Source organism: Neoarius graeffei, chromosome 16 (genome assembly GCF_027579695.1).
Source record: "Neoarius graeffei isolate fNeoGra1 chromosome 16, fNeoGra1.pri, whole genome shotgun sequence".
Taxonomy (NCBI): Eukaryota; Metazoa; Chordata; class Actinopteri; order Siluriformes; family Ariidae; genus Neoarius; species Neoarius graeffei.
Genome location: NC_083584.1, coordinates 54,811,442 through 54,834,600, shown reverse-complemented (window position 1 = coordinate 54,834,600; position 23,159 = coordinate 54,811,442). Strand labels below are relative to the sequence as shown.

The 23,159-nt window shown below is 45.4% G+C and overlaps 1 protein-coding gene across 2 annotated transcripts in view; it reads left to right on the top strand.

Moving 5' to 3' along the window:
• Positions 1 to 23,159, top strand: part of wu:fc38h03 (acetylcholinesterase collagenic tail peptide) — a 47,133-nt gene that overhangs the window by 21,356 nt on the left and 2,618 nt on the right. For both annotated transcript variants that reach the window (XM_060943192.1, XM_060943191.1), the window contains 11 exons: positions 4,543 to 4,614; positions 4,753 to 4,815; positions 6,560 to 6,586; positions 6,681 to 6,725; positions 6,832 to 6,867; positions 6,989 to 7,069; positions 19,551 to 19,647; positions 21,695 to 21,831; positions 22,168 to 22,287; positions 22,490 to 22,616; positions 22,702 to 22,804. In XM_060943192.1, the coding sequence (XP_060799175.1) occupies positions 4,543 to 4,614; positions 4,753 to 4,815; positions 6,560 to 6,586; positions 6,681 to 6,725; positions 6,832 to 6,867; positions 6,989 to 7,069; positions 19,551 to 19,647; positions 21,695 to 21,831; positions 22,168 to 22,287; positions 22,490 to 22,616; positions 22,702 to 22,804 (908 nt within the window). The remainder of the gene's footprint in view (positions 1 to 4,542; positions 4,615 to 4,752; positions 4,816 to 6,559; positions 6,587 to 6,680; positions 6,726 to 6,831; positions 6,868 to 6,988; positions 7,070 to 19,550; positions 19,648 to 21,694; positions 21,832 to 22,167; positions 22,288 to 22,489; positions 22,617 to 22,701; positions 22,805 to 23,159) is intronic.

Genomic DNA, 23,159 nt, shown 5'->3' with positions numbered 1-23,159 from the left:
TCCTCCCGGGGGGACATGCCTGGAACACCTCCCCAGGGAGGTGTCCAGGAGGCATCCGAAAAAGATGCCCGAGCCACCTCAGCTGATTCCTCTCGATGTGGAGCAGCAGCGGCTCTACTCCGAGCTCCTCCCGAGTGACTGTGCTTCTCACCCTATCTCTAAGGGAGCGCCCAGCCACCCTGCGAAGGAAACTCATTTCGGCCGCTTGTATCCGCGATCTTGTCCTTTCGGTCATTACCCAAAGCTCATGACCATAGGTGAGAGTCGGAACGTAGATCGACCGGTAAATTGAGAGCTTCGCCTTTTGGCTCAGCTCCTTCTTCACCACAACGGACCGGTAAAGCGACCGCATCACTGCGGAGGCTGCACCGATCCGCCTGTCGATCTCACGCTCCATCCTTCCCTCACTCGTGAACAAGATCCCGAGATACTTAAACTCCTCCACTTGAGGCAGAACTTCTCCACCAACCTGGAGAGGGCAAGCCACCCTTTTCCGGTCGAGAACCATGGCCTCGGACTTGGAGGTGCTGATTCTCATCCCAGCCGCTTCACACTCGACTGCAAACCGCCCCAGTGCATGCTGAAGGTCCTGGTTTGAAGAAGCCAACAGGACAACATCATCCGCAAAAAGCAGAGATGAAATCCTGTGGTTCCCAAACAGGATTCCTTCTGGCCCCTGGCTGCGCCTAGAAATTCTGTCCATAAAAATTATGAACAGAACCGGTGACAAAGGGCAGCCCTGCCGGAGTCCAACATGCACTGGGAACAGGTCTGACTTACTGCCGGCAATGCGAACCAGACTCCTGCTCCGTTCGTACAGGGACCGGACAGCCCTTAGCAAAGAGCCCCGAACCCCATACTCCCGAAGCACCCCCCACAGAATACTACGGGGGACACGGTCAAATGCCTTCTCCAGATCCACAAAGCACATGTGGACTGGTTGGGCAAACTCCCATGAACCCTCGAGCACCCTATGAAGGGTATAGAGCTGGTCCAGTGTTCCGCGACCAGGACGAAAACCGCATTGTTCCTCCTGGATCCGAGGTTCGACTATTGGTCGAATTCTCCTCTCCAGTACCCTGGAGTAAACCTTCCCTGGGAGGCTGAGAAGTGTGATTCCCCTATAATTGGGGCACACTCTCCGGTCCCCTTTCTTAAAAAGAGGGACCACCACCCCAGTCTGCCACTCCAGAGGCACTGTCCCTGACCGCCACGCGATGTTGCAGAGGCGTGTCAACCAAGACAGCCCCACAACATCCAGAGACTTGAGATACTCAGGGCGGATCTCATCCACCCCCGGTGCCTTGCCACCGAGGAGCTTGCAAACCACCTCAGTGACTTCGGCTTGGGTAATGGACAAGTCCACCTCTGAGTCATCAGCCTCAGTCTCCTCAGTGGAAGACATGACGGTGGGATTGAGGAGATCCTCAAAGTATTCCTTCCACCGCCCGACAATGTCCCCAGTCGAGGTCAACAGCTCCCCACCCGCACTGTAAACAGTGTTGGCAGAGTACTGCTTCCCCCTCCTGAGGCGCCGGACGGTTTGCCAGAATTTCTTCGAGGCCGACCGATAGTCCTTCTCCATGGCCTCCCCGAACTCCTCCCAGTTCCGAGTTTTTGCCTCCGCAACTGCCCGAGCTGCAGCACGCCTGGCCTGCCGATACCCGTCAGCTGCCTCGGGAGTCCTGGAGGTTAACATGGCCCGATAGGACTCCTTCTTCAGCTTGACGGCATCCCTTACTTCTGGTGTCCACCACCGGGTTCGGGGATTGCCGCCACGACAGGCACCGGAGACCTTGCGGCCACAGCTCCAAACAGCCGCGTCCACAATGGAGGTAGAGAACATGGTCCACTCAGACTCAATGTCCCCCGCCTCCCTCGGAAGCTGGGAAAAGCTCTCCCGGAGGTGGGAGTTAAAGACCTCCCCGACAGAGTGCTCGGCCAGACGTTCCCAGCAGACCCTCACCATACGTTTGGGCCTGCCAGGTTTGTCCAGCTTCCTCCTCCGCCAGCGGATCCAACTCACCACCAGGTGGTGATCAGTTGACAGCTCAGCCCCTCTCTTCACCCGAGTGTCCAAGACATAGGGCCGGAGATCAGATGAAACGACTACAAAGTCTATCATTGACCTCCGACCTAAGGTGTCCTGGTGCCACGTGCACTTATGGACACCCCTATGCTCGAACATGGTGTTCGTTATGGACAAACCGTGACTAGCACAGAAGTCCAATAACAAAACACCACTCGGGTTCAGATCGGGGAGGCCGTTCCTCCCAACCACGCCCCTCCAGGTGTCACTGTCATCTCCCACGTGAGCATTGAAGTCCCCCAGTAACACAATGGAGTCCCCAGTCTGAGCACTCCTCAGTACCTCTCCCAGGGACTCCAAGAAGGCCGGATACTCTATACTGCTATTTGGGCCATAGGCACAAACAACAGCAAGAGCCCTCTCCCCAATCCGAAGGCGCAGCGAGGCGACCCTCTCATTCACTGGGGTAAACTCCAACACATGGCGGCTGAGCTGGGGAGCTATAAGCAAGCCCACACCAGCCCGCCGCCGCTCACCACGGGCGACTCCAGAGAAGTGGAGAGTCCAGCCCCTCTCGAGGAGCTGGGTTCCAGAGCCCAAGCTGTGCGTGGAGGTGAGCCCGACTATCTCTAGCCGGTACCTCTCAACCTCCCGCACAAGCTCAGGCTCTTTCCCCCCCAGCGAAGTGACATTCCATGTCCCAACAGCCAGCCGCTGTGTCCGGGGATCAGGTCGTCGAGGCCCCTGCCTTCGACTGCCACCCAATCCACATTGCACCAGTCCCCTACTGCTACCTCTGTGGGTGGTGAACCCACAGGAGGTCGGGCCCACGTCACCTCTTTGGGCTGAGCCCGGCCGGGCCCCATGGGCAAAGGCCCGGCCACCAAGCGCTCGCATACGAGCCCCAACCCCGGGCCTGGCTCCAGGGTGGGGCCCCGGCTGCGTCATCCCGGGCGACGTCACGGTCCTTGGATTTTTCTCCATAGGGGTTTTGGTGAACTGCTCTTAGTCTGGCCTGTCACCTAGGACCTGTCTGCCTTGGGAAACCCTGACAGGGGCATAATGCCCCCGACAACATAGCTCCTAGGATCATTCAAGCACACAAACCCCTCCACCACAATAAGGTGGCAGTTCAAGGAGGGGATTTCTAAATGCAAGAAAGTAAAATAATCCATTAAACTGCAGGTGCCACTAAAAATGCACACGCTTTAAGAAGTTGGAAGACGTTAATTTCATTGAACGTTTATATTGCACTTTTATTTAATTGCCATTCGTTCTAGGATACTTTAGTGGAAGTTTCTTTCGTTTGTTTACATATCACAACTGTTGGCTACTTCTTAGTCGGCAAAACACGTTGTCAAGCAGGGCAAGAGACATAACCTTATACCAATAACTTGTACTTACGTACATACAGTTGTTTGAACTGATGATCTTGGAATCTGCAGTTCCTGAGTGTGTAAATCTATGATCCTCTTTCTGAGATCTGCACTGAGCTCCTTGAACTTTCCCATTGTACAGTGTGTTGGTCAATCCAATGAATGTCAGTCAAGGTTTACAATTATTTGGCACAAAAGTCTTTTAGCACAAATCCAAAGTCTTTTAGCACAAGCTCCATTAACACTTAATCTTTATTATGAATACTTACTGATTATATTTAAAGATGTTTGATTGTATTTTCCCACTCTGCCATCTTGAAACCGCTATGTTTGATATGAAAACAGTAATATGTGATATCAAATGGACTTTTAATAATTTAAGTAAGTTTTTAGGAATAGACTCACTCTTAGTCGGCAAAACACATGTTGTCAAGCAGGGCAAGAGACATAATCCCCTGGTTAATTAATTTGGCAAATGCATAATTATTGACAGTCGGTTGAATTTGTGATATGATCAGAAGTGACTGAAGTTATCTATGAAAGTGCCACAATTCAAGGCTTGTTATGGCTTAACTACAAATATCCAAAGGCACCAAATAATTGGATTTTCAGTCCATGTTTCCAGGATCAACAACTGATCCTTAACATGCACAGCAGCAGAAATTCTGGCTTCCGTTCCCTAAGCAATCATAATAAACTCCTTCCTATAGCAAGATGAGGTTTTGTTTTTCGATGATTGTGATCATAATCCAGAGCTGTGCTAAAGAACATAGAGTTGTGCTACGAGACTTTAGAACTTGTGCTAAAAGACTTTGGATTTGTGCTAAAAGATTTTTGTGCTAAATAACCAGATACCTATCCCACATGTCTTAATTGGAAAATGCTAAATACGGAATATGGTGTTTATACAACCCGTATCAAATCCCAAATATTGTCATATTCGGAATAATAGTGGAATATTAGTGTGCATGTAGACATACTGAATGAAACCAACTGCCACACCCCAAATGTAAATGGTTAAAGTATGAAGTCTCTGTGAATTAGGTTTTTGCTCCTAGCCTTTCAGCTACACTGTTGGCTTCACATGCAAACCGCTATAGACACACTGTTGATAGACTGATGTGTGTGTTTGTGTAGGGTCGCACTGGCCAGCCTGGTCTTCCTGGGAACCCAGGTTCTGCAGGATGGCCCGGGCCCGAGGGACCTAAAGTGAGTTCTCCTTTTGTGTCACACATGCTATAGCATTAAACATGCTACATTTAAAAGCTCAAACCCCCAGACTGTGCTCGGAGTGGCACTTCCTGTCCACTTGGTCTTTATACTCTGCTCATCCACTGTGGCCAACAGGGAGAGAAGGGAGATCATGGACTGATGGGAAACCCTGGGATGAGAGGACCAGTGGGAGCCAAGGTGAGGGTCAAGTATAACCTGCTTGTATAAGTATGCACACCCCTTTTTAATGAGCCATGTGACTGTGCTCAGAATGAATCAATCACATTCAGACTCATGATCAAAACTAATGATCGTACACCTGTCATCAATGACGTGATTCTGATTAACCCCAAATATAAGAGCAGCTGTTTCTATAGGAGTTTCTTCACATCTTTGTGGTTTCATCTGACTGCTGAAGCCGTGGTCCTCAAAGAGTTTACAAAGCATGTACAGGATCTTACTGTGGAAAGCTATCAATCAGGAGAAGGATACAAAAGAGTTTCAAAAAATTTAGCTGTACCATGGACAACCATGAAGGCCATCATGAACAAGTGGAGAAAATGGAGCACCACAGTGACATCACCAAGAACAGGACGTCCCTCCAAAACTGACTAAAGGACAAGAAGAAAACTTGTCAGGGAGGCTGCCAAGAGAACTATAGCAACATTAAAGCAGCTGCAGAAACAACTGGAAACTACTGGTCACTCCCTGCATGTAACAACAACATCTCATATCCTTAACACATCCAAGATCAACGTCAACAAAGGAACGGCTTCAGAAAATGGTGTTTTGGAAAGGCCCGGTCAGAACTCAGATCTCAGTTCTATAGAAAACCTGGGCATAATTCTAAAAGATATGTTTGGTACAAAACAAGACAGTTTATCACCCAAAGAACACCGTACCCATGGTGAAGCATGGTGGTGGGAGCATCATGCTATGGAACTGCTTCTTGTCAAGATAAAGGGAATAATAGATAGCTCCAAATACCAATGTCTTTTGGCAAAAAAAAAACCCAAAAAACTGTAGGTCTTTGTTAGATGACTGAAGAGGAAGAACCATTTCACCTTCCAGGAAATCCAAATCAAAGTCAACAACGGAACAGCTTCAGAAAATGGCGTTTTGGAAAGGCCCGGTCAGAACTCAGATCTCAGTTCTATAGAAAACCTGGGCATAATTCTAAAAGATATGTTTGGTACAAAACAAGACAGTTTATCACCCAAAGAACACCGTACCCATGGTGAAGCATGGTGGTGGGAGCATCATGCTATGGAACTGCTTCTTGTCAAGATAAAGGGAATAATAGATAGCTCCAAATACCAATGTCTTTTGGCAAAAAAACCCAAAAAAACTTTAGGTCTTTGTTAGATGACTGAAGAGGAAGAACCATTTCACCTTCCAGGAAATCCAAATCAAAGTCAACAACGGAACAGCTTCAGAAAATGGCGTTTTGGGAAAGGCCAGTCAGAACCCAGATCTCAGTTCTATAGAAAACCTGTGGCAGGGCTGTGTACAGGAGATCCTCTCACAATCTGATTGATCTTGAAGATTATTGCAAGGAAGAGTGGAATAAAATAACCAAATGAAGATGTGCTAAGTTGGTAGAATCTTACATAATAACACTGAGTGCTGAATTACAAGCAAAAGGTGCTTTAACTTTAAGTATTTGTTAAGGGGTGTGTATACTTATGTAGCCAGGTTATCTCTCTCCCCCCCCCCCATTTACAACATTTCTATTTGTTTTTACCTGAAATGTTGTTGGTTGCTGTTTCATTTGAAAGGTAGAAAAAGATCTGACGATTTCTCTTGGGTTCATTTTGAATATGCGATTTTAACAGGGGCATGTAAACTTTTATATCACTGTATAGAGACGCACCCAAGTGAAAATAGCAGTTCTATCAGTTAAAGTTATGCACCTTTCCCCCTTTTTTTTTTTTTAACACAGGGACTGTCTGGATACAAAGGAGAGAAGGTTTGTTTTTCAAACAGAAATAACATGGAGCTACTGTAACATTGTGTCTCTATCACATGGTTAATTTGTCTCAGAGTTTCGATCTGTTTTTTAGGGTTCACATGCAGAACCAGGAGTTCCAGGTCCAAAGGGAGACAAGGTGTGGTAACCCATTAAACACTGCAGGTTTAATTTGGTACTTTATATGTAGCGTCACTGAGGAGGCCTGGGGAGAGAATAAGATGTCCCTGTGACTGTGTCTGTAGGGTGTAAGCGGACAGGCTGGCATGCTGGGACAGAAGGTAAGCGCTCCAGAATTTTCTTTCATATGTTGTATATTGTTGTGTGTGTGTGCTTGTGTATGTTTATCCTCACTCACTTTGTGGCTTTCTGTCTCTACGTCTGTATGTTTGTGTCTCTCAGGGTGCAATGGGACCGAAAGGAGAGGCTGGTATGACAGGGACACGTGGTCCTACAGGACGCCCAGGCAAAAGAGGAAAGCAGGTGAAAACAGACACACGCACAAATACTACAGAAACATTTACCCATGATGAAGCGCACACAAATTAGCTGCTATAATTTTGGGGGTTTGAGCAGGAGTGGACAAAGATCTGGCAAATTATACTTATGTGAAAGTATTCTTGGTTTTCACGTGACGTCACATCCACCTCATTAGTTATTCACAACTTTAGCTGGTGGTCTACCAAAGCTCAGTTGACAAAGCGTTTGTACGGAAAAGGTGCATTGCTCGCATGAAAAATGCCTTACGCTTGCGTTGTTTTAGGTTGTTCAAATCGATCAAACCATGAAACTTATAGAAGTTTCTTCAGGGTTCTCTGTGAGCTAATAAAAAGGGTGAATGACCACAGGATTTCACTAAAAGACGTCGAGAAAGGTGGCTTTTGAGCCTCTCACTGAAATCGAAGGGAGCCGAGTCGAAGCATGCTCGAGTTTGCAGTGATCACTTGGTGAAAGGTTTGTATTTCCCTCTCAGCTATGTTGTTAGTGTTTTCCAAGTACTTTTCTTGCTATATTTTATGGTACTTTTTTTTGTCACGAAGTGCTAAAGTCCCCAGCTGTTTCTTTGTTTACTCCTCACAAAGTCCATATGCATGAAGGTCGCGACAAAATCCTTACCCAGCCATACAGTTACAATGCGCCGTGATCACTTCTCTGTCTTGTGTAACTAAGATCCAGGTCTTTAAAGGGGTTTCTGGTGATCTTTGTGAATGATTTACCTGAGAGATAAGAGCCAACACAAGTGAGAATCAAGCGAACTGTTGTTTGTTTACACTTCAACTTGCAACGCTTCGTTGTAAAGACACGAATGAAAAACTTTTTAAAAAAACAACATACTTGCACAGGCAAAAACAATACAGGATTCATTCACCAGCGACTTGATAGCGAGGTCCTTTACCCAGTCACATACAAAAAAGTTGTAAGCCTCCATACTCTTCCACGCTTTCATCTGTTTTGCGGTGTAGAAGGACGTCTGCAACACCAGATAGTTCGAGATGTCGGGGAACTCGACTGAAGGGTAGTTTTCGAGATCATATGACAAATTCTTCTTTCCCAGACTGTAGGGGTCGATTCCATTCCACATAGCAATCTTCTGAATATATCTAAAGCAAGTAGTGGCTTCTAGATTACAAGTGTACTCTGATAAGTTATCAGCTGTTCCATGGTCAGGTGTGTGTTATTCCCTTATTATCTGACTTACAAGTACACTGATAAATAGTCTTGAATTGATTACGTCAGGCATTTGCATTTGGACTCTGTGTGAAAGCCAAAGAGCTGAAAAATCAAAACAAGTCCATCAGCGAGATTAAAAAAAAAATACCTATGGCCAGATCTACTATTTGGTACATTCTTACAAAGAAAGAACACACTGGTGAGCTCAGGAACACCAAAAGGCCTGGAAGACCATGCAGCCATGGTGAAGGATGTCAGAATAATTTCTTCCCTTGAAGAAAAACCCTTTCACAACAATTCCTCAGATGAGGAAAACCCTCCAGGAGGTTGGCGTATCTGCGGCAAAGTCAACAGTCAAGAGTAGACTTCATCGGAGTAAATAAACAGGGTTTACCTCACGATGTACACCAAGTAAGCCTCAAAAGCAGGAAGACCAGAATAGAGATCCTGTACAGTTCTAGAACAACATCTTATGGAGAGATGAGACAAAGATCAACTTGTATCAGAATGATGAGAACAGTAAGGAGAAGGGAAGGAACTGCTCATGACCTGAAGCGTACCTTATCATATGGCTGATCAATGACCTGAAGTGTACTTCAAAGGCAACCTAGGACTTATTTAAGGTAAAGAAATGGAATGTTCTCCAATAGCCATCAATCACCTGACCTGAATCTAACTGAGCTACATTTTACTTGCTGAAGATGAAACTGAAGATGAAATACCATGAGAACAAGCAGGAAGTGAAGACAGCTGAGGCAAAGAAGTGGCAGAACATCATCAGGGAAGAAACCCAGCAAAAAATCATGGATGGTGTTAGTTTTCCCTAATGGTTCTGATTAAAGGCAGCACGGTGGTGTAGTGGTTAGCACAGTCACCTCACAGCAAGAAGGTCCTGGGTTCAAGCCCAGTGGCCGACAGGGGCCTTTCTGTGTGGAGTTTGCATGTTCTCCCCGTGTCTGTGTGGGTTTCCTCTGGGTGCTCCGGTTTCCCCCACAGTCCAAAGACATGCAGGTTAGGTTAACTGGTGAATGAGAGTGTGAATGGTTGTTTGTCTCTATGTGCCAGCTCTGCGGTGACCTGGCGACTTGTCCAGGGTGTACCCTGCCTCTCACCCATAGTCAGTTGGGATAGGCTCCAGCTTACCTGCGACCCTGCACAGGATAAGCAGCTACAGATAATGGATGGATGGGTTCTGATTAAACACAAACTGAGCTGTAATGGGCCAAAGAATACTCAACATGCTGTTACTGCTGGTTGTTGAGTCGTAGCTTCTTAAAGGAGATACGCAGAACCATGGCCTCACTTTTGTTTATAAACGCCTTGAGACCTCAAGAATGGCATTAGAATAGTTTTAAGCATAAACAATAAATGTAATATAGTAATTTTTATGATTAAAGTAATTTATATAGGTAGCGGTCTGAGTGAATGACCTTGACGTCCGCAACGTCACAGCAGGAAGTCTATCGGTCTCATCGCCATTTCCGCTATACTAAAACACAGAGCTGACTGCAACTCCTATCCTCCATTTTGAGCTACTTTATTGCCATGCCATGTAGATGTGCTGCTGATGGGTGCAGCAAAACAACAGAAGGTGGATTTACATTGCATTCATGGCCCAAGAATGTTCAAACTACAAAGATTTGGACTCGTTTTGCGAGAAGTTCACGGACACATTGGGCGCCTACGAAGTGGTCTCTCCTCTGCTTTGTGCATTTTACTGAAGACTCATACGAGACCTCTGATCTGTTGAGGAGCGTTGGCTATACAGTAAGCCTGTATTGAAAGAGGGTGCAGTATCAACAATTACATAAAACTACAAGAAAAGTATTTATTTATTTATTTAAGGAAAGTAAGTTCAGTTGTGGGCGGCATGGTGGTGTAGTGGTTAGCGCTGTCGCCTCACAGCAAGAAGTTCCAGGTTCGAGCCCCGTGGCCGGCGAGGACCTTTCTGTGTGGAGTTTGCATGTTCTCCCCGTGTCCGCGTGGGTTTCCTCCGGGTGCTCCGGTTTCCCCCACAGTCCAAAGACATGTAGGTTAGGTTAACTGGTGACTCTAAATTGACCGTAGGTGTGAATGTGAGTGTGAATGGTTGTCTGTGTCTATGTGTCAGCCCTGTGATGACCTGGCGACTTGTCCAGGGTGTACCCCGCCTTTCGCCCATAGTCAGCTGGGATAGGCTCCAGCTTGCCTGCGACCCTGTAGAAGGATAAAGCGGCTAGAGATAATGAGATGAGATGAAGTTCAGTTGTGGGCGGCATGGTGGTGTAGTGGTTAGCGCTGTCGCCTCACAGCAAGAAGGTCCAGGTTTGAGCCCCGTGGCCGGCGAGGACCTTTCTGTGTGGAGTTTGCATGTTCTCCCCGTGTCCGCGTGGGTTTCCTCCGGGTGCTCCGGTTTCCCCCACAGTCCAAAGACATGCAGGTTAGGTTAACTGGTGACTCTAAATTGACCGTAGGTGTGAATGTGAGTGTGAATGGTTGTCTGTGTCTATGTGTCAGCCCTGCGATGACCTGGCGACTTGTCCAGGGTGTACCCCGCCTTTCGCCCGTAGTCAGCTGGGATAGGCTCCAGCTTGCCTGTGACCCTGTAGAACAGGATAAAGCGGCTACAGATAATGAGATGAGATGAGATGAGTTCAGTTGTACCAGTTCTCCCAGAGTGTGAGCCGAGGGTTGTTGGTAAAACCCGGGACGGAACAAGACGAGACGTGACCTCCCCGCAGTTGTTGCTAAAGCCGGTGACGTCCCGTCCTGTCCCGGGTTTTAGTAATTGCCTGAGCCGAGCAGTAATGGCGGAGTACTCAGTATGGAGAAAATGGAGAATGAGTGGACCAGCCATCTCATTTCTCCGCTGGATATGCTTGCCTCCGCAGCAATATCTCGCCCTTACGTGGAAGAAGCAAATGAACAGAGAACCGAACAAACAACTGAAAGTCAGATTGTTTCAAAACAGTCAGCCACAAGATCGGCCTTCAAGAAGCGAGAACACAGACGGGTAAGCTCTGACTCTCATTTGGATACAAAAGAACAAAAACACCACGTTGTTTATCTGCATTTAGATTAATACATGTAACTTGTGTTGTGTGTTTAAGTTAGCGGTATAAGATTATTTAATTTGCTTCAGAATGTGATTGTCTCAGTTCATCTGATTATTTAATTAGCCTTTTACGTTTTATCAGTGAAAATGCATGCATGTACATGTATGTTGCATAAGTTATAACACCGATCCTGTTTTAATGAGAGTCAACCCACAATCAGTGAAGTCAAATCAGTCTTAGTTGAGCAAGTTGGTAATGGTATTTCTTACTTTCACCATAACTGTTTATTTATATGACTTTGGTCTATAGCTGTCAAAGGCCTCGGCCTTAAAACCGGTTACCGCTGTGACGTCACGCACTCAGGGCTGGCTGGCTCAGCGGGGCAGCTCAAATGCCAACTTTGCAATTGATTTTAACTCCCAAAAATATATATATTTTTAATTCCCATTTATGCAGCAGGGTGGTGTAGTGGTTAGCGCTGTTGCCTCACAGCAAGAAGGTCCGGGTTCGAGCCCCGTGGCCGGCGAGGGCCTTTCTGTGTGGAGTTTGCATGTTCTCCCCGTGTCCGCGTGGGTTTCCTCCGAGTGCTCCGGTTTCCCCCACAGTCCAAAGACATGCAGGTTAGGTTAACTGGTGACTCTAAATTGACCGTAGGTGTGAATGTGAGTGTGAATAGTTGTCTGTGTCTATGTGTCAGCCCTGTGATGACCTGGTGACTTGTCCAGGGTGTACCCCGCCTTTCGCCCGTAGTCAGCTGGGATAGGCTCCAGCTTGCCTGCGACCCTGTAGAACAGGATAAAGCAGCTAGAGATAATGAGATGAGATGAGATGAGATTTATGCAGCATACAAGAGTCAAGGATGGAGATACTATCCACTCAGAAATTTATTTAAAAATAAAGGTTCTGTGTATATCCTTTAAAGAGCTGGATGTCTTAATGATTTGGTGTATGTGATGTGAAAAGCAAGAAAGAAGTCAGCTGTATAAATGTAAGACTATCTTCTGCATAGCACAAGGTGCTGTTTTGCCTGTATTGGGTTACAGATTCTCTTTATTGGTTCCTGTGTAGGGTCCCACCCAGGGGCCCTGAATGTGAACCAATTATCCTCTACAACATAAACTACAACTCTCCCAGAGACTGAACATAGATAGTGAATTTGATTCAGATAGTTGATGAGTTATTACACACAGATCATCATACAGATGTCAGTCAATGAAATGTCTTATATCTCTAATTAAACACAGATACTCTTCAAACCATATTGGTATTTGAAAGCATTGGTAGTTCTGATCATGAACATGTCTCTTTACCACTGCATGCACCAGAATGATTAGGGCTGATTTGACTGGACAAGTTCAGCCCCTGCAGAACTTGATCAGGCAACTGAATGCTTAGAGTCAGTGTTCCACCATACCTTCGATAATGTAGCTCCTCTTAAATGGAAAATGGTCAGAGACAAAAAAATTAGCACCCTGGTATAATGATGACACTCACACTTTAAAACAGACCACTCGAAAATTGGAATGTAAATGGCGTCAAACAAAATTGGTAGTGTTCAAATTAGCGTGGAAGGAGAGCTTCCTGAAGTATAGAAAAGCTCTTAGTGCTGCTAGAGCAACAAATCTCTCCTCCCTAATAGAAGATAACAAAAATATTCCTAGATTCCTTTTTAATACTGTAGCAAAATTAACTAGGAATAAGTCCACTATAGACACATGCACACCTGCAATATGTAGTAGCAATGACTTCATTAATTTTTTTAATGACAAAATTGAGAATATCCAACAAAAAATTCAAACTACTAATTTAAGGTCAGACAATGTAAGTGACCCTGTAGTTAACAATATAACTGTATCAGATCAGCAGTTAGAACGTTTTACTCCCCTTAGAGAAACTGAATTACTTAATCTCGGCATCAGAAGCCTCAACTTGCGTACTAGATCCCTTACCTACACGCCTATTCAAACAGATAACACCTGAAGTAATTGAACCGCTTCTAAAAATAATAAATTCTTCTCTTACGATTGGCTATGTACCCAAATCCTTTAAACTAGCAGTTATCAAACCCCTGATTAAAAAACCTGACCTTGATCCCTGTCAGCTGTCCAATTATCGGCCAATATCAAACCTCCCCTTTATCTTCAAGATCCTTGAAAAAGCTGTGGCACAGCAGTTATGCTTATATTTACATAGGAATAACATCCATGAAATGTATCAGTCAGGATTTAGACCTCATCATAGCACAGAGACAGCTTTGGTTAAAGTAGTAAATGACCTACTGTTGGCTTCTGATCAGGGCTGTGTCTCGCTGCTTGTGTTGCTTGACCTTAGTGCAGCATTTGATACCATTGATCATTCCATTCTTCTGGACAGACTAGAAAATGTTGTGGGAGTTAAGGGAACGGCCCTCTCCTGGCTCAGGTCTTATTTAACTGATTGCTATCAGTATGTTGATGTAAATGGTGATTTTTCTAGACATACTGAGGTAAAGTTTGGTGTTCCACAAGGTTCTGTCTTGGGTCCACTGCTTTTTTCTTTATATATGTTACCTCTGGGTGATATTATTCGTAAACATTGTATTAGTTTCCACTGTTATGCTGATGACACACAGTTGTACGTTTCTGCAAAACCTGATGAGAGACACCAGCTTAATAGAATTGAGGAATGTATGAAGGACATTAGACACTGGATGCTTATTAACTTCCTTCTGCTTAACTCTGACAAGACTGAAGTGCTTGTACTCGGACCACATGTAGCTAGAAGTAAGTTTTCTGATTCCACAGTAACTCTGGATGGCCTTTCTGTTTCTTCACGTGCAGCAGTAAAAGACCTCGGGGTAATTATTGACCCCAGTCTTTCATTTGAAACTCAGATTGATAACATCACCCGGATAGCTTTTTTTCATCTCAGAAATATTGCTAAAATAAGAAATTTAATGTCACTACATGACGCGGAAAAACTAGTTCATGCTTTCGTTACCTCCAGGTTGGATTATTGTAATGCCTCACTGTCTGGATGTTCCAATAAGTGCATAAACAAGCTCCAGTTAGTTCAAAATGCCGCAGCAAGAGTCCTTACTAGAACTAGAAAATATGACCACATCACGCCTGTCTTATCCACACTGCACTGGCTTCCAATCAAATTTCATATTGATTATAAAATATTACTATTGACCTTTAAAGCACTGAATGGTCTCGCATCACAGTACCTGAGCGAACTTCTGGTCCTCTATGACTCTCCACGCCTACTTGGATCAAAAGGTGCAGGTGTAACCGTTGTCTGCGGTGTTGTGTTTCTGTGACAAAGGCCGACACTTTCTCAGTGTTTGAATGCACTTTTATTGCCTGTAGGACAGCAAGGAAACCCACTGGTTGGTCATGTTCATATACAGCAGTCTCTCGGCACAGCATGGGATCAATCCTCATGTACTGGCCAGATTATTCATAAATAATAATTAATAAACATAAACATAAACCCAAACATAAACATATGCACCTGTAGGACAGCAAGGAAACCCACTGGTTGGTCACGTTCATATACAGCAGTCTTTCAGCACAGCTTCACGGGAAGAAGTTAGCAAATATTAGCTTAGCCTTTGAGCTAAGGTAGCTAACTATCGTATCAATATGTAACAACAATACACAACCAATTTGACTCATTCTGCTAAGTGCAATGTGTTCGCCACCTTCTTAAGTATAATATAATTTTAGCTGTGTTATTGCATTACATTATTTTCACAGTTTCAGTACAGTGCTGTGCTTTGAGTAAGCTACCATGGGCTCAATCCTCACGTACTGGTACTGAGGTAACGTCACAGCCAGTATTTATGTGCTGAGGGGAGCCATGGCAACCAGTGAGTGTCCATGATGCATATTGTATGTAACAGCAAATCTGATTGCTTGTCACTGTGTCAAGTGGAATCAACAGCTAAACTCTGTTACACAGGCTATCTGCTGGTACCTCGTATAGTGAAGGCTACATCAGGGTGCAGAGCCTTTTCTTACAAAGCCCCACAGTTATGGAACAGCCTTCCAAGTAGTGTTCGGGAATCAGACACAGTCTCGGCGTTTAAGTCTCGGCTGAAAACATATCTGTTTAGTCAAGCCTTTTGTTAATGGTGTTTATGAGGTAAATGTGTAGATCTGGAGGATCCTCAGACATATGCCGCTTTTCCACTACCAACGCGGCTGAGCCGTGCCGTGCTGAGTCGGGCTGAGTCGAGCCAAGTGGGGCTGTTGGAGTTGCATTTTGACTACAACCGTGCTGAACTGTGCTGGCTGGAAGTGGGTGGACACATTGGGTGGACGTCAGGTGATGTCGTTAGGCGGCGCAAACAGTGACATCAGTGATCTTTTAAGCGGTAGTCTCACAACCCGGAGAGCAAACAATAAACATGGAGGACATGGAGTCGTTAGTGTTGCTGGTCTTGGTGCTGTGGCTTGTTGTCACCGACAACGCCAACAGATACTGGCAAGAGCGTATAGATGAGGCGAGGTGCATAAGGCTTCATAATTCTCGTAATTTGTAATTCTCCTTCTTCCGGGTTTGTGGTGTTTACAGATCCCAGCGTGCTCGCGGGGCGTGTGTGGGCATGTGAGGACACTCCTCCTCACCAATCAGTGCACAGGGGAGTGTCTGCTCACGCCCCCAGCCTCACTCGGCTCGGTTTGGCTCGCTTCAGCCCCACTCCAAAACCGTGCGAGTTTTGGGGGCTAAGCAGGGCTGAAGCGAGCTGAGCCGTGCTGTTTTTAGATAGTCGAAACGCGAGCCGTGTCGGGCTGAAGTGAGCTGAAGTGAGCTGAAAAAGGGTAGTGGAAAAGGCCAATAGAGTGTTTTGGTAAACTGGGATGTATGGATGCTGTCAGTCCCCCACTCGCTTGCTCACTCGAATTTGTTGACGGTGTAGTGGCTGGCTGCTTTATGTCCCGGGGCTCCCTCATGCCTGTGTTACCTTCTGGCTCTCCCCTTTTAGTTATGCTGTCATAGTTAGTTGCTGGAGTCCCTGCTTGTACTCAGTGCAATATGTATACTGTTCCTACTTATTCAGGTGACATTGGGCATACCTAACAACCTGTGTCCCCCCCAAAAAAATCTGTCCCTCTGAGTTACATGTCGGTCCTGGGATTGAGATGCTGACCTCTTCTGCTCCTTGGACCTGCCTGATCCATCCTGGTGCCCTGTGTCTGGTTGGAGTATCATCACATCGCTCCTGTGGAGGACGGCCCCATATGGACAGTTGAAAGTCACACCTGGAGGACGCTCTGGACTCTTACAGTAATGCTTTTATGGCTGAGGACTACAGTTGACTTGCTAACTTTAGGACTGCAGTTGTCATGAACAGTTTTGCACTCAAGTTTCCATCAATGAAGAGTTTATAACATCAACGAAACTGTCTTCATGTTAAAACTGTTAATGTTATAGTCATGCTGTCTGTTGTTGCCCAAATGAGGATGGGTTCCCTTTTGAGTCTGGTTCCTCTCGAGTTTTCTTCCTCATGTCGTCTGAGGGAGTTTTTCCTTGCCACCGTCGCCACAGGCGTGCTCATTGGGGATAGATTAGGGATAAAATTAGCTCATGTTTTAAGTCGTTCAAATTCTGTAAAGCTGCTTTGTGACAATGTTTACTGTTAAAAGCGCTATACAAATAAACTTGACTTGACTGGATACCACAAACGTTTCTTCCCAATGTTTCCTACTAAACTCACTGATGGTCAGTAAAATACCAAGAATATTTAATGTCAGTCTCTTTCCTTGAGCTTGTGTTATGGTCCCTGAGAAAGGGGACATATTTTCCACCTCAGAACTCATGCTCTAGCTTTTTCTATCTGAACTGATTCACCACCAAACACACAGTGAATCTGTGATTTATGTGAGTGGCATAAGGTTCACAAGCACTAGAGAGCACACTTTGGCACACAGACACACTGGGCTTGGCCTCACACATTCAGTTACCTGATCTTGTGCTAAATCGGTTACGAGGTCTCAGTTTTTGGATGTGTACATGCACGTATGTGAGAGTGTAAACATGACGCATGCCCACTGTGAAGTCATACTGGACAGAAGATTTTTCCTTGGCAGGTCTCATCTCATCTCATTATCTCTAGCCGCTTTATCCTTCTACAGGGTCGCAGGCAAGCTGGAGCCTATCCCAGCTGACTACGGGCGAAAGGCGGGGTACACCCTGGACAAGTCGCCAGGTCATCACAGGGCTGACACATAGACACAGACAACCATTCACACTCACATTCACACCTACGGTCAATTTAGAGTCACCAGTTAACCTAACCTGCATGTCTTTGGACTGTGGGGGAAACCGGAGCACCCGGAGGAAACCCACGCGGACACGGGGAGAACATGCAAACTCCACACAGAAAGGCCCTCGCCGGCCCCGGGGCTCGAACCCAGGACCTTCTTGCTGTGAGGCGACAGCGCTAACCACTACACCACCGTGCCGCTTGGCAGGTCTGTACTTCCCCAATTCCCAAATGCCTAGGACTAGCTGCTTCATGTAGCTGTAGCACTGAGCTCTATGTAAAAATCTGGAGACCTCATAGGCTCATCAGAGTGAAGCCATCTGGCTGCCATCTTACCACTCACATCATGGAGCGGAACGGTCATTTAGGCTACTTGAAGCTACACAAAATTAGACAAGTTATTTATATAGCTGATGAGAAAAATTACAAGAAAAATGTCTGCATGTGCAGCAGTGAACTGTACAAATCGTCAAGTCAAAGGTTGTGGACGGATATTTCACCTGCGAGTATTGATAGCGTGTGATCGTTTTTACGTGTGTGCATAATGCCATTTCCACGGACCCTTTATAGCATTTTATAAGCAAAAGGAAAAAAAAAAAAACCAGCAAAGCTGTCTTATTATCTTGTATGTTTTTGTTGAAAATCTGACATTGATATCTGGGACGAACACTGTGACTGTGTCAGATTTTCGATGGAAATGTCCCAGACTAGATCAAAGCCAAAGTCTAGACGTGTTTGATATTGGATGTGAGCGCTCGAGTTCAACGGCTCAAATTCAGAAAGAAAAAATGAACTGAGTAAATTAACCTCAGTCGCCTAAATGAAAGAAGGATTTGCCTTAGGCAGAAATGGCAGTGAGGGATGCAAATAAAAAGAGATGTTGTTGTTCTAGTTTGGTTAGGAGTTATTTTCATTTAGCTGAGGCTAAGCTCAATTGACAATGTAGATCATCTACGCATGTCACACCCACTTGTACAAACTGACAAAATGGGCATGATTGTCTGTTTTAACTATATGATTTTAGTTTAGGGCGGCACGGTGGTGTAGTGGTTAGCGCTGTCGCCTCACAGCAAGAAGGTCCGGGTTCGAGCCCCGTGGCCGGCGAGGGCCTTTCTGTGTGGAGTTTGCATGTTCTCCCCGTGTCCGCGTGGGTTTCCTCCGGGTGCTCCGGTTTCCCCCACAGTCCAAAGACATGCAGGTTAGGTTAACTGGTGACTCTAAATTGACCGTAGGTGTGAATGTGAGTGTGAATGGTTGTCTGTGTCTGTGTGTCAGCCCTGTGATGACCTGGCGACTTGTCCAGGGTGTACCCCGCCTTTCGCCCGTAGTCAGCTGGGATAGGCTCCAGCTTGCCTGCGACCCTGTAGAACAGGATAAAGCGGCTAGAGATAATGAGATGAGAATGAGATTTTAGTTTAAATTGAGTGCAAGTATACTGATAAGCACTCTTATATCAGGGTTGGTCACATTTCCAGCTCATTTCCCGGATGGTGTCCGATATATGATTTCCTGTACAAAGAAAAACTGAAATAATCTCCGTAAAAATAATTATAGTAGTAAAAGAGCCGTTCAAAAAAAAATGATCAGAGACTGAACTGGAAGCAGGGGGGCAATAACAGTGAAGGGGAGCGCTAAAGATATGTAAGGAATGGGGGTAAAGTTGAGAAAATAAGAGGAGGTAATGAAAGGGAAAAAAAGTCAGGAAATACGTTTCTTGGGGCAAATTTGATCGGATACGACAGTTTGACACATAAACCAAATACACGCGATGTGAGTGGTAAGATGATCGGCCAGATGGCTTCACTCGTCTTTACGGCGGGGAATAGGCTATGAGCTGTCCAGATTTTTACGTAGAGCTCAGTGAGCTGTAGGTATCTAGTGCCTGTTGGATTCCTCCCCTGCGGTATCACTTCAAGGATTTAGCACAAGAAACTAAAGGGGTGGGATCATACTAAAGGATCTCTACCGTTCCTGATAAACCGGTTCTTCTGTGTGTTTCGAACAGGGATCTAAAGGCGAAACTGGTCGAATGGGGCCAATGGGGCCGGCTGGTCCTCTGGGACCCAATGGACAGCCAGGACCCCCAGGAGTTCCTGCTTCAGGTGACTGAAAAGAAGTCAATTCCATTCAGAGTTTATAGAGCAGTAAAACTGTGTTCAGAATGCAATTAAAATGTACGATCGAAAGAGCACCAACCAACCAGTAATGGACCTGTGTAATATTTTTTTTTCTTCACAATTTGGTGATTCATCAGTTCACACCAGCTAGTTGTGATCTATCATATGACGGATCCCAACCAGGAAGGGGGCAAAGGCTTACAGATGCTCACCACTGTTTAGACTCACTTTGAATTTTAACAGAAGGCTTCACAATAGTGGTGTGGATGAGGCCCCAGTGGAGCTTTAAAGCTCATAGGCAACGGTTTTAATTTTATGTGCATTTGATACTTTATATGTTAAAAAACCCTCTGTAATTTTCTTCTGGTCCCAAGAAGTACTGTTAATAAGTAATAATTAAAATAAGTTAGTGCGGATCACGAATTTCTGTTTGGCTATTTTCGTGACCACTCGGCGCATGACGTCATTTAAGCCAAACAAACCGCTTGAGTTGAGTCCACTTCCGTTTACTTACATTGCCATTCGGCTTGAGTGCAGACGTGCATTCGGGAATTTCCAAAGAAAAACCATGCCTTATTGTTGTGCAGTGAACTGTAACAACGGGACCGGTTCAGGAAGAAGTTTTTACCTTTTTCCAAGGAGGAGAAGAGGCATAGAGAGTGGATTGGCTTTTTCTGAAAAAGGAGAAGAGGCGGAGAGAGTGGATTGTGCGCGTGAAACAAAATCAAGCAGTCAAAGAAGAAACGGAGCAGCAACGCTCAAGCAAAAAGGAGAAGATTGGAGGTAAACATTTTTACCTTTGCTTGCAATTGACAAGTCAGGAATCCTGAGGGATCCTGTACAATCATTGTGGAAATGAGACAAAGGGATATTTCCTCACTTAGAGTCGGCTATAAATAGTATAATGCCGTGGATGGCAGGCTAATGTGGCTTACTGGCGCACTGTCAAGTAATCGTTACCTCTATCCACTAGGGAGGCGGTTTAATTATTCTTCAAAAGGGCTCTTTTTTAGTATTACAACGAAAGCAGGAATTTATCATAACTACCAGGATAAATCGTTTGGGCGCGAGTCTTGCTGAGGTCCGGGGTCACCGCGATCAGAGTCGGCCGAGTCGCTGTCCGATTCCGAGGCCGCACGGTCAAACCAGTGAGCCACATTCACTGATTGCTTCACAACGGCCGTAGGTTCATACATATGGTTTCACCTCTTGATATTTAATTTGGAGAGTTCCTACTTCAAAATCGCTATCGCTTTCAGACATTTTACACAACCTCTCACGACCAAAGTCCGTACACGTGTGCTCGGTTCGCAAGTAAACACAGAGCTGCTCCCAGTCTGTTTGCCTTGAATGATGTCACGACGATGGTCCCCTGGCAGTGAAAGTGCACATAAGTGAGATGTAAATAAACCTTTGGAACTTGCGCAAACCAGTATATTTTAACCGTTTTATTCAATTTTAGGGTGCAAATTAGACACCAGGAAGATTGAATTCGCTTTTTGGGTCGTTCTTCTGGAAAATAAAGTTGATATCCTATGTTCCACGTCTGACCCTTGCCTGTGACCTTTAAAAGACAGTGTGGGGAGGGTTGCCAGGTTTCAACATAATTCCCACCTCAATAACGTCATCTGAAAAACTACAGTTCAGTGAAATCTTCTGATCTTTCTGGAATACACCGAACCTAAACTAAAGCAAATCTGATCAGATATTACTAGACAGCTGTTATTGTTTTCAACTGTAAATACTGTATTTTCTTGATTTTGGGCAAAGATGGTCGCTTTGAAACAATGCTTGCTTACTCAGTCATATTCTGCTATTTATTATTATACAGTAATTTGTGAATGAATGCCTTTTTTTTGTAGCAGCCCTGTTTTTTTCCCCCCTGGTATTTTCCGATGTATCCAGGGAATAATGGGAGAGTTAAATCCGAATATGAAAACAGAGGAATATTTTGAGCACTAAACACAGGATGCTGAGTGCAGCGTGTACTTGTTGTCATCATCCTGAATATAAATCTGTGTATGGTGCACAGTGCTGTATGTGGGAGGAGAGAAAGGTGAGACAGGGATGCCAGGTCCTCCTGGACAGTGTGACTGCAGCTCCTTTGATACGAATGGCCCTGGTAGTGCATCACTGCAGCGCCGTGACAAACTGGCCAAAGTTTCAGCGGTGAGTTCATGGTGCCAATCGGCCATTGAAGTTCTAAACCATTGATCACAAGCTTGTGAAATCAAATCCCAACACTGCCACAAAGCTACTTTTCACCATCATACCCATACGTCCTTGTTGAACATCTCATTCCAGATTTATTCCCCTTTACTGATGTTATGAGCTCCACTCTTCTGGGAAGGTTCCACTAGATTTTGGGGCATGGCTGTGGGGATTTGTGTTCATTCAGTTCAGCTATAAGAGCATTAGTGAGATCAGACACTGATGTCGGGATGTTGAGGCTTCAGTTCATCCCAAAGGTGTTCAGTGGGGTTGAGTTGAGTTTTCTGTCTGTAGATATTCGTCGTGAACAGGGAGAAGGAGCTGAACGACCTCAACATGGATAACACTCTCGCTTTCTGCAAAGAACAGAAATCCCTCTACTTTAAAGACACGGATGGGTGGCAACCGATTCAGGTACCGTACTTCACTTCTTTATATGTGGTCATGATCAGGTTGTGATGCTGCTACAAGATGAATCAAATTTCAGCCTTCATGAGATTATCAATGCTGAGAAAAGGCCAGAAAATCCCAAAACATTTCCCTCAGACCGAGGCTACAGTATGATGTTTATTTGTCGTATATTTGTGAAGTAATTATTATTACACTCCCCCCAAAGCTACTCCCACTCCATGCACAGGGGAGGAAGAAGAGAGTGACATGGATGTGTGGGGATGGAAAGGTGCAGCCATTAAATGGAGAAGAGTGTGACGATGGAAACAAAGTGGTCACAGATGAATGTGTAGGTAGGTCATGAGGTCCGAGACAAACACGTTCAAGTTTCAGACGTCTCATACTGAGGAAAAGAGCTGATTTTAAATCACCATGTAGGCTGTAAAAAGGCTTATTGTGGAGATGGATATCGTCACCACGGTGCTGAAGAGTGTGATGGAAAGGACTTTGGCTATCAGACCTGCAGGACGTTCCTGCCAGGGTATGTACCCCCCCCCCCCCCCCCCCCCACACACGTGTGGAAAGTTTAAATGTTTCAGATTCACCTTAAAGTGCTGATGACACGAACATGACTATGCAATTTCTTAAATAAACTATACAACATGGCAAACATGTTAGATTTCTGTTATAATTACGTGAAAAGAAGCTGTTGTTACGCGAATATCCAACTTTTAATTGCACAGCGCAAGAAAACTGGGTCCGTGGCTCGCGGCCATGCTGTGACGTCAGCGGAAGAACACGCTGCGGTTCACTGGCTGTTCTACTCTGGTTCTACTCAATGGAAATGGCGCATGAAAACGCCGGTGAACTCTCTAGTGCTAGCTCTTCCTCTTCTG